Raw genomic sequence first — 10,452 nt, forward strand, 5'->3', positions numbered from 1 at the left:
CAACTATATAAGGTAACAAAGCACACGCACTAATATAAACTATCAGACAACGCCTTGTTTTCGTGACAATAACTCAACAACTCAACGTCAGTGGTGTGAGCGTTTCCGTTTTCCACCGAGTATATCTGGTGTTTTAATGGTTGCCCAATCGATTTGGCTTCTTCGGGACAGCCACACGCCCCGCCCACCGACCGCCCCCTTTTTTACGTCACGAAGTTGTCGGGGTAGTGACGCCTGTCAGGGTCATCTCAGCCGCAAACTCACTTTGGAAAGAGTCGATTTACGACGTTGAATATTTATTTTTTTTTAGATTTGAAAAAGAATGAAAAACTTCGAGAGACTTTTGGTAAGTTTTTAATTATTTGTATATATATATATATATTTTTTTTTTTTCAATAGGCATATCACACAAAAAAAGAAAAGAAATGGGCAGAAAAAAAGTTTGCTGCGTTTCCAGGACAGTGCTTGTATATAATAAATATATATATATATATATATATTTATTTTTTTTACGGAGATTGTGTTATCTGAACGTGAGAAGTGGCGAATCAAAACCACATCCGAGTTTATGTATTTATTTATTTTAAGTAGTTCAACTCTCCGTTGCCGTTTGTGTTAGGCAGTGGCGTCCCTCCAAAACAAAAACGGGAAAAAAAAAAAGTCGTTTAAGGTGATTATTTCCACAGTATGTCAAAGTAAAGTTTATTCTTTGGTGAATGAAAGTGTATCTGAGACTTTCCGGGTTGCTGGTTTTAAGGCAGAAATGTCGCAATAATGTGTAAAAGTCCCGTCAGCTGCGTCTGAGCGCAGGTGTGAAATTCATCGTCGGCTTCCCAAAAGTCACAAGAAACCCGACTCGTTTGATTTAATTAACCTCTTCGCCTCTTAAGCAGCGAGCTGCTTGACGGTTTCTGACTTTGACTGAAACTCTGACTGAAACTCTTCACGCCGTCGGTGTTGTTTTCCTCGCTCGCGCGTCTTTCCTGCTTTTCGTCGCGCCAATCTCCGTTTGGAAATGTGCCGATTTAACCGGATTCTTTCATATTTTTCACACGTGCTTTAATCTGAAATTTCCGGGACCAAAACCCGTTTCATACGTTTTGGTAATCTGTCTTCAATTCGGCGCGGCGGCCGGTGGGCCAAGCGGCTTTACTTCATTCAAATGTCAAGCCTTAAACATCTGACGTGCACTTTCAGCCCGGTGACAGTTTAAGCTGCCTCATAAATAAAGTCCTGGTGTTTTGCGGACTGTTTGTAGGCCGACTTTAAGACTGTCTTCTAAAGATTCAGAAAAAATGTCAATGTTGAAATTAAACTTAACTTCCATACGTTTTTTTTTTTTTGGCCTTTAAGCAAGTGTTTAAAACGGGTTTTTTTTTTTAAGTGGAGGTTTCTGTGATTTGATCAAACTTAACAGACTATTAGGACTGTGCTTATAATGGGCTATTTAACAGTGGAGGAGGAGGGGGAGGGAGGGGGGAGGATTAAAATTCCTCTAATGGGGGCAGACACACTAAAGTAGGAGTGTGTTTAGTGTGTGTTCATGCTTGTTTGGAGATGCCCTCACACGTGAGCCTTATTTGGATATAATGCTGTTTGTGGATCAGGTGACAAGTGCAGGAGATTGAGGCTGACCTTTTTTTTTTTTTTTTTTCTATCCATTTTAAAAACCCGTCGAATTTAAGACGGCATCGGCACATCGACCGTGCTTCTTCACTGATAATATATATATATTTTTAAGTTGCTTCTGTGTTCCCTTTGAAGATGGACTTTAAACTCACTTTAAGGAATCCACCCCCCCCTTTCTTTTTTTTGTCTCAGCTCCAACCTTTTTTAGTTAGTGGGCTGATCGAAGGTGTTTTTTAACTGGTGACGAGACATCATGTGTTGTGTTGCATCATCTAAATCAAGGAGGCTCCTTCTTCTTTTTTATTTTTTTTTTTTTACAGAAAAACATTGTTGTTTTTTCCTGTATGTTTTATGTACAGCATTCCTGTGTAAACCAGTTATTTCCTGTGAGCACAACTGAAGTGTTTACAAACCACGTTCTGCCGCCATCAAAGGGAACCGGCTGTCAAATATGGAAATTTAACTGGTTGACGTACAAGAGGAAGGAACACTACATACCTGCTTTAATCAAATGTAAAATATTAACTTTTAGACGGCGGAGACTGATGGTATTTTTCATATCGGTGATATTGTTTTTCTAATTTTTGTAAATTCACATTTTAGAAGCTGAAACTGATGCCTCAAAACATGCCTCACGCAATGCAATTAATGATCATTTTCATTATCAATGGGGCTGCCCGGATTTTTCTCGATGAATTAGTTGGCGTTTTAACTTCCGGATATTTCATTGATGTCTATAAGATAAAGAAAAATAGTCCATTTGAAGTCACCAGAGCAGAAGTTAGCATATTTACTAGTAAACATCTTCTTTTTAATGACTAACAGTCCTAAAGAGTTCAAAGAAAGCTGGTATTTTTTTCTGTTGTTGTTTTCAAATCTTACTTAAATGGTTGATAATTGAGTTGTTGTTTTATTTATTTTTTTGTCAATCCGCTAAAACGATGAATCCCTTCGGCTCTACGAAAACTTGTGTTATTAAAACCGATCCTGCCACGTTTTGACCGCTGCCGTCTTTCCTCCAAAAGGTTTCTCTTCTGCCGATCTGCCTCCTCGTCCCCGCCTGGGCCAAACCGCTGCCCGGCCTCGCCTCGGGAGGCGTCAGGACGCGGCGGGACGTCTCCTGCAGAGATCACCTGGAGTACCCTCACGGCAACATCTGCTGTCTGAACTGCCCGACCGGTAAGACGCGCTCGAAAACCGGAGAATCCGTCACGAGCCCGGCGTGAAGCCAAAAACCGTTCGGCCGGAGCGACGGGCTCAACGGAGAGACCTCAATTAAGCGGACGTATAAAGACGTTCTGGTGGTTTTCTTTGTTTTGTTTTTTGTTAGGTGCGTATGTGAAGTCGCCCTGCACCAGAGCTGGAGAAAGGGGGACGTGTGAGGAATGCGACTACGGGACGTTCACCGAGCACGCCAACCAGCTGAGGCAATGCTTCAAGTGCACGCAGTGTCGCTCGGGTAATTCCGCTCGACGGCTTTGCGATATCGATCGGGGGGGGGGGGGGATCTATATTCATCATTTACAGAGTGCTCCGAGCGTAAAGTCCGACTTTAACAAGGTCTTTGTTTTTGTCTCCGTGTTGCTCGCTCAGATCAGGAAACTGTAAGGCCGTGCTCTCACTCTCAGGACACCGAGTGTCGCTGCAAAACGGGCAGATTTTGCGATCCCGACCAGGCGTGCGAAGTCTGCAAGAAGTGCTCGAGGTGAGTGTGAGTGTGCAAAAAAAAAAAAAAAAAAAAAAGGAACGGAAGAACACACCTGATGCTTCATTCATGCAGCGTGAGCGATGGGAGAATAAAACTTTTTTTCTTTAATTTTATGACGCTCATTTCTCACTTCCCCGCGACGGCCTCGCTCGTTTTCATTTTCTCCGCGCCTTCGATTAATCTTTTTTTTTCTTCTTTTTTTTTTTCTGCCTGCCTCTTCCCGATAGGTGTGAAAGCGATGAAGAGATAGTGAGGAACTGCACGTCTACCGCCAACACGGAGTGCAAGAAGACCAAGCCCAAATCTGACTCTGACCCAGGTACCGTACTCTGTATATATATATATATATTTATACTGCACCTTTTCAGCATTATGTATAACTTCACAAATATATGAAGCTGCAACATCTAAAAAGAAAAGTATAACATTTTACAGACAGACAGAAACTAAGTATCACATTTGATAGACAGACAATACATTAATACAATAAAAAAGTGCACTATATAAAACAAAAAACCAGTCTCTTACAAATCCTGTGCTGCTGCTGACGGTCAGCCATGCGTTTGTTCCTCCAGGTTGGAGCGTCGCGCTGATCGTGATCGTTGTGATGATCGGTGTTGTGTCCATCATCATTGTGTTCACCGTGTGTTTCTGGTTGAAGAAGAGACGAAGGACAGGTAAGTGCAAATACAAAAAAAACAAAAAAAAAACCCCGCAAAAACATCTTTTTAAGCGCTAAGACACGGTTAAAATCTTCACTTACCAGGAATTTTTGTGAAATGAGTATGAATAAAAAGCGCTGGTCGTTCCGTGGTTAAATATCTCTGAAAACATTTTAAAACCGTAATTTTTATGTTGTTGTTTTTTTTCTTCTTCTGACACCACCAACAAACACTCGAGTGGAACGGCAACAACATCAACAGGTGCCGTCAGGAAATTAAGAACCTGACAAAAGGATAAAAAAATTAAAAAAAACAATGTAAAAGGGGAAATTCTAGCAATACGATGTGACACAACACATTTTCGTCGCTGACAACCTCTCGCTGGAGCGCCGTGGAATCGCTCGTCTCGCTGAAGGCTGAATAAGCTCAACTTCTTTCACAGCAGGAAATGAAGTGTCATTACGAGGCTTTAAATTTAATGACATTCTTGGCAAGTTGTCTTTGGTTACTGCTGCATCTGTTAATACGTGGTGTTGGAAATACAAAGACACTTCTTGTCATAACTTTAAATATGCAAGCCAAGCCTTTTGTTGTTCATTTTTTTTAAACTGAAGAAAAAAGAAAAAAAGCATTGAATAAGATAGGAAGGCTGTTGCTACACCTGCAGACGCGCTTGAGTCATGAGGTGTGTTTCAATACTTAACATTTCTGGTAGTAGATGTATTGGTGTAATGCCAGCCCTGTAACAGCCTCGAGCTGTTGCCCTGTTTTAGCAGGACTTAATGGTGTTTTTTTTTTTTTTAGAGTACCACAATTTCTACTTTAATGTTACAGCTGCAACTACAGGCTGTTTTCATTAGCTGTTTATTATTTTCTTCCTGAGTTATTTAGCTTTTTTTAAAAAAAAAAACACACACAAATTTGTAATATTTGTTTACCTCCTTAAGTGTTCTGTCTATGAAATAAAGTAAAGAAGCAAATATTATGCTCTCTCTAATATCTCGAATTACAATTGAGAATTTGAACTAGAGAATTTTTTTGTATTGCCGGACTAATATTTTAGTTGCTGATTTATTTCGTGTCAACTGACCAAATCAACCAACTATTTCAGCTCCTAATAGTTAAAAGTTTGGTTTCGGACAAGAATCGGTCAAAGCCTCACATTAAACGTGAGAGGGCTTTTAATTTGAAACGAGGGCTTTTAATTTGAAACGAGGGCTTTTAATTTGAAACAGATACAGGAAGATGCAGCATTCGGTCAACCAATCACAAACCTTTAATCAAATATGTCCTTCATTATCCATGACTGACTTTAATAGGGCTGAGTATCGTTGACAGATATTCGGCACCTATACCCTTTTTCAATGCCAATTTTATTAAAACTAGTTTGACAAAAAGAAAATTACATTTCACATTACAGTGCAAATTACAAAACATTACAATTAACAAACTGTCCCTAAACGCCTCACATGCTATCGGTAGAAGCTAGCGAGCCAGCTGTGCACAGAGAAGCCAAAGAATTTGTTAAGAAAGAATGAAATAAGACATTCTACTTTCATATTTACCAAAGATGAAACGTTGTGAGTTTATTTACTTTGGCGGGCGGCTCAAGTAGAGTTCAGGTATGGGGAAATGCTGATCTGGTTCACTGATCTTGATAAGATTTTCTCCCACGTGGACATAGCAAAACCAACAAAAAATGTAAAAGGAAATGTTCCAGTGTTGATGTTACCTGGGTGCTGTAATCTGACACCAAATAATTTTTTGATACCAGATGTATTGAAGCAACACCACCAGTGCCCATAAAGGTATTGAAATTTGATAGCCAGAGACGGACTGTGATTAGAGCAGCGGGACGGTACTACTTTAATTCATCTGGCAGTGTTTAACGAAAACAAGCTCGGCACTGAAAGGTTCTCAATTAAAAGTGATGAGCGACGATGACTCATTCTTCTTCCCTGGCACACGAGGCTCCGGTTCACCGGGTCCTCGTACGTAGCAGAAACCTGCCTAACCGGAATGACTACGACGGCTCGAGCTGCTGATCTCACCGCAAGCAGATTTCAGGTGTATTTGATGAAAAGTGAATCACCAGGTCGGCTCACTGAGGAAACAACGGCCTTCGGAGATGTATGTTGTTCATTGTTCTGGCCAAACGTGAAAGTGCGCCGCAGTTGGCAACTACAATTAAAAAAATACCTTTCCGTGTTGAGTCGGGCTAAAGAGGAGAGGGATCACCCAGGTTGTTATCAGCGCTCTGTTGAAAAGCCAGAATTTGTTGACGTCTCTTTTCAGGGAGGGCTTTGATCGTTTCAGCAAAACAAAACCAAACCACATTGTGCACGTATTTCAAATGCACGGCTCTCTAATGGAAGAGTCCGGGGTGCTAAACTAGTGTGCCGTGTTTTTTTGGGGGGGGGAATTCCTTAAAGTTGCATAATCCTCTCTTCACGTCTTTTCTGCAGACGGTCGGAGGAATCCGCCCGATGGGACGAAAGCGGGACCGGTGAGTCGCTTGTTTTTTTTGTATTACCGTAAAATTGAACGACTAAGAATCCGAGCTGTAGGATGAAGACGGACGCAAACTTCTCGCACCCGATGGCCGACCGAGAAGGAACGGACGCTTTTGAAGCGACTGTTTTGAACACGTTTCCCCCTTTCGTTGCCCGCCAGTGTTACAACGACGTCCGTCCCACGGAGGACGAGAGCCTCAGCAGCTCAGCCAGTAACAGCCAGCACAGTCTAACCGGCCTGCTGCCCCCCGCCTGCCCCGCAAGCGCCCCCCGACCCAGCTCCCTCGCCGCCGCCCGGCCGACCACCAGGAGGGTGAGGGTAAAAACGGCTCGTATCCTTTTCCCCGGCTTCCGCCCGCGCTGCTTTTCTTCCCACCTGCTTTTGAGGCAAAAGTAGTAAACCCCTAACTCTTTCTTGCTTTCTCACTTTTTTTTTTTTTTTTTTTTTTTTTTTTGTTGGCTCGGCAAGTTCTTTCCCCGATAGATTCAAGATTTCCAGTGTTCGAAGTCGCACATTTAATCTCCGTTTAGGGACCAATCCCCGGTGACCTCGCTGAGGATTTATCTTTTTATGTCTTTTCATCTTGTTTTTAAAGCAAAAACCTCCCACTGTAGTCGTGCTTCTGGAATCCACCATATGGTTTTGTATTTAGCTTTCAAGAACGTTTGTTCTTCGGTCATTTCTTCTGCTGTTGTTTTTTGGTCCAGACTTGTTTACATTGTCGGAGACGAGAAGTCGATGAGTCACATTTTCCTCGCAGCACCTGTAAACGATTAACATCAGCTGCTTATTACAGCTCCTGCTTGCTTGCTTTTTAAAAAAAAAAAAATTATCTCCTCGCTCACCTTCGGGAAGACTCATCGCTGCCATTTGAGAAATCCCTTTAGGCAAACGAAACTATTTTTTTCTATTCAGCTCACTCTCCTTCCCAGTAACTGATTAAGAGACGAGTCTGGATCCGTCACTTTTTGATTTCCAACACATTTCTTTAGATATTAATAGGGTGTTTTCTCTCTCCTTTCTCATTTAGGAAGAAGAGCAATTCCCCAAGCTTGAACCCATGGATGGTAAAGTATTTTTATTCCATCTCTATAAATCCAGTTCCGACTAAAAGATTCGTGACGAGTAGAATTGTTTTTTAGTACGTTGCAGCCGTCTAAACTGTCCCGTTTCTGATTGACTCAAATCAACTGAGTCACCTGTTTGTCAAGTCGTGTTTAGAGCGTCGCCTCTTTCGGCCGTCAATCTGGCCGCGTTTGTTATTCTCTGTTGATCGATTTGTATGGCGGAGAGAATGTGTCAGAGTCTCTTAGCTTGTTTGAGGAGGGGGGGTGTGTCTTTATGACTCAAGTCCAAAGGGGAAATTGTTAATTGCGCAACCAAAACATAGAAACCATTTTAGTCTTTGAAGTGTGCGACCTTCAATCCGTAGATTGTGACGAGTATATAAACCTCCTCCTTACTTAATAGTTTTGAGTCAAAGCCTATTTCATGTATCTTAATTTGTCTTTATTGAAATGTTCCAAAACGGCATGTTTTATTGAAAACAAATGTTTGTTCCCGTTATTTAGACCCTTTTGGTTTCTAAGGAAGAAGGCATGCTGGGAAATGCTAATTTAGTTTTTCCCCAATGACCTTGCGCGCGGTGATTACCTGATTATGGTATGTGTGTGTGGGGGAAAGGATAGAGCCCAAGGAACCTATTCGAGCCAGGGTCCGATCATAATTGTGCTACGCCGAAGCACAAGCCTCGGGTTGTGATTGTTCATTAAAAAAAAACAAGTAAATGAGTTTGGGTCTTTGTCTTCGTCCGCAGGCTTTGATTCTCTCCGTCAATGCTTTTGGCTCTTCGAAGAGCTCGACGCGACCTTCTACAAGAGGTTCTTCCGTTTACTCGGGCTCAACGACAACGTGATCAAAGGCGAAGAGCACTCTTCCTACGAGGACAAGATCCACGATCTGCTGAATATTTGGATGGAGCAAGAGGGCCGCAACGCCAGCTTGAACGACCTGCTGTCAGCTCTGCTCGAGTTGAACCAAAGACGAACCGCCGAGGTGATCATGGAAAAGGCTATCGGCAAAGGTCATTACCGCCGCGAGTCTTAACGAGGGGTGAATCGCTTCGAAACCCCTCCTCCCCCCCCAAAGGACAAAAACAACCGAAAATATTTTTTTGTTGCTTAAATCTTCTGCACTATCCAAAACTTGGTTGCAGTAACATTGCACCCGTTTCCCAACCGTGATTGGGAGTGAATAGACTCTCGGTTCGGGGGCCTTTTCAAAGACAAAAACCTCGTACCGGAGAAAGCCTGAGAGACGTGGAGTGGTGGTGTCGAGTTTTGTCTTTGCACCTCCCAACACTACCGTCCATGGTGGTCTTTTGGTAGTAAATATTTTTCTACCATAAGGAGCCAAAATGTTCTCGTAAACCGGAGGCATGGGTTACTGCTGCCTCACGGGTATCGAGTATGGCGTGAGCCTCCTCCGCGACGTCATTTGGCGCCGGTTGGAGTCAGAAAGCCGACGAATGAGCAAAGAATAAAAATAGTTCACTTGAATGTGGAGTACTTTTTAATGGACCGGCCGCTCGGTCTTTCGGGGTCGTGCTCACCGTACGAAACGCGGCTCGTCGTTAAAATTCTTATCCTCGCTTGCACTCCGAAAACGACACCTCGACTTCTTGTCGCTTTGGTGTCGGACTGAAAGCTACATGAAATATTTCATTTCGTCTTCAACTCGTGCACAAAGAAACTGCTGCTTACTCAACCCCAAAACTCAAGACGGGTTGTTTTGCAGTCAACATTGAGGGTTCATTTTGACCTTAATGATGATTACGTTCCTTTTTTAAGATTTATTTATTTAAATTATAATCTGTTTTGAGGAATTCATCTTAATGGTGGCACTGATTACTGAACAACGTGAAGCATTCAACATAATGTCTTGGGGGCATCAATGGGATAACTATGAGTATATTAACTTATTAAAGTGGCTGGTAGTTCATGATTTTCTATTTAATGATGTCTACCTGACTGTATTATTTACTTGTTAATTCAGTGTTCTCCTGATCACGGCTTGTTTTGGTCAAAAGGGAGGTGTTTTTTTTGTTACTTCCAGTGTTTCATTGTTTTTTTGGGCTTATTGTTACAATTCAGTCGTAATCCTGATCATAGCAGCGACACTGTAGAGGTTTACAAAACCACAAAAACGCTCTTGTCTTGTTGCACTATAAGTGCCTTGCCTTAAAAGGGCTGGTGTGGTTCAACGCTTCAGAGGAGGTGAAGGGAATTCCCTCTCCTCCTCCCCCCCACTCCTCCCCCCACACACCCACTCCTTATCATTTGTGTTGATCCGTACGGACTTCACACTACGGAGTCGTAGAGCGCTTCACTTTACATGAGCGCCTACTTTTTTAAAGTTTTTGTCTGTTGCTTCCAGTTCTTTTTCTCAGTCCCTCCTGTTTGTCTGTCTGTCAGCGTCCTCGTTTCATTCCCTTGAAGTTTTTCTTCCCGACCCAACTGCAAAAGGCCGTATGAGTAAACGCTTTCGACTTACGATTGTTGAACTGTGTGTGAACTTTAATAAAATTTAAAAAAAAGAAACACGTCTCCCCGTCTTGTGTTTTTCTTCAGTTTTCACTTAAAAAAAATGTGTGTTTTTAATTTGTTTTGTTTTTTTAAGTATCCTTCGGAGTGTTTAGTTGGGTTTGGGCAAAGCGGGAGTGAAAAAATAAAAAGTGAGCGTGGCGCTTCCTGTGCTGTGATGAATAAAATTCCCGGACCGCTCCCTCGGTCGTGGACTCTGAAATGCTCTTCCAATGACGCAAGATGACTCTGGAGGTGAACAACACATTCTCCACTGCTGCGTCATCATGATATCGACAATAATACGAGCGATTAAGGATTAACTGGTAACGCTTAAAAAAAAACCTGAAGTTCTCGT

General features: G+C 42.3%; 1 protein-coding gene across 1 annotated transcript; it reads left to right on the forward strand.

Moving 5' to 3' along the window:
- Positions 1-309: 309 nt before the first annotated feature.
- Positions 310-9,822, forward strand: hdr (hematopoietic death receptor). The gene is made up of 10 exons (XM_069701524.1): positions 310-346; positions 2,655-2,808; positions 2,960-3,088; positions 3,223-3,334; positions 3,565-3,656; positions 3,913-4,014; positions 6,465-6,505; positions 6,673-6,825; positions 7,544-7,580; positions 8,330-9,822. Exons 1-10 carry the CDS (start codon positions 323-325, stop codon positions 8,617-8,619), a joined length of 1,134 nt encoding a protein of 377 aa, XP_069557625.1. The 5' UTR covers positions 310-322; the 3' UTR covers positions 8,620-9,822.
- The last annotated feature ends 630 nt before the right edge of the window (positions 9,823-10,452 follow it).

The sequence above is a fragment of the Brachyistius frenatus genome, unplaced genomic scaffold (assembly GCF_029030835.1).
Source record: "Brachyistius frenatus isolate BFR_SWC_R1_liver_20210118 unplaced genomic scaffold, ASM2903083v1 Contig_37, whole genome shotgun sequence".
NCBI classification, from domain to species: domain Eukaryota; kingdom Metazoa; phylum Chordata; class Actinopteri; family Embiotocidae; genus Brachyistius; species Brachyistius frenatus.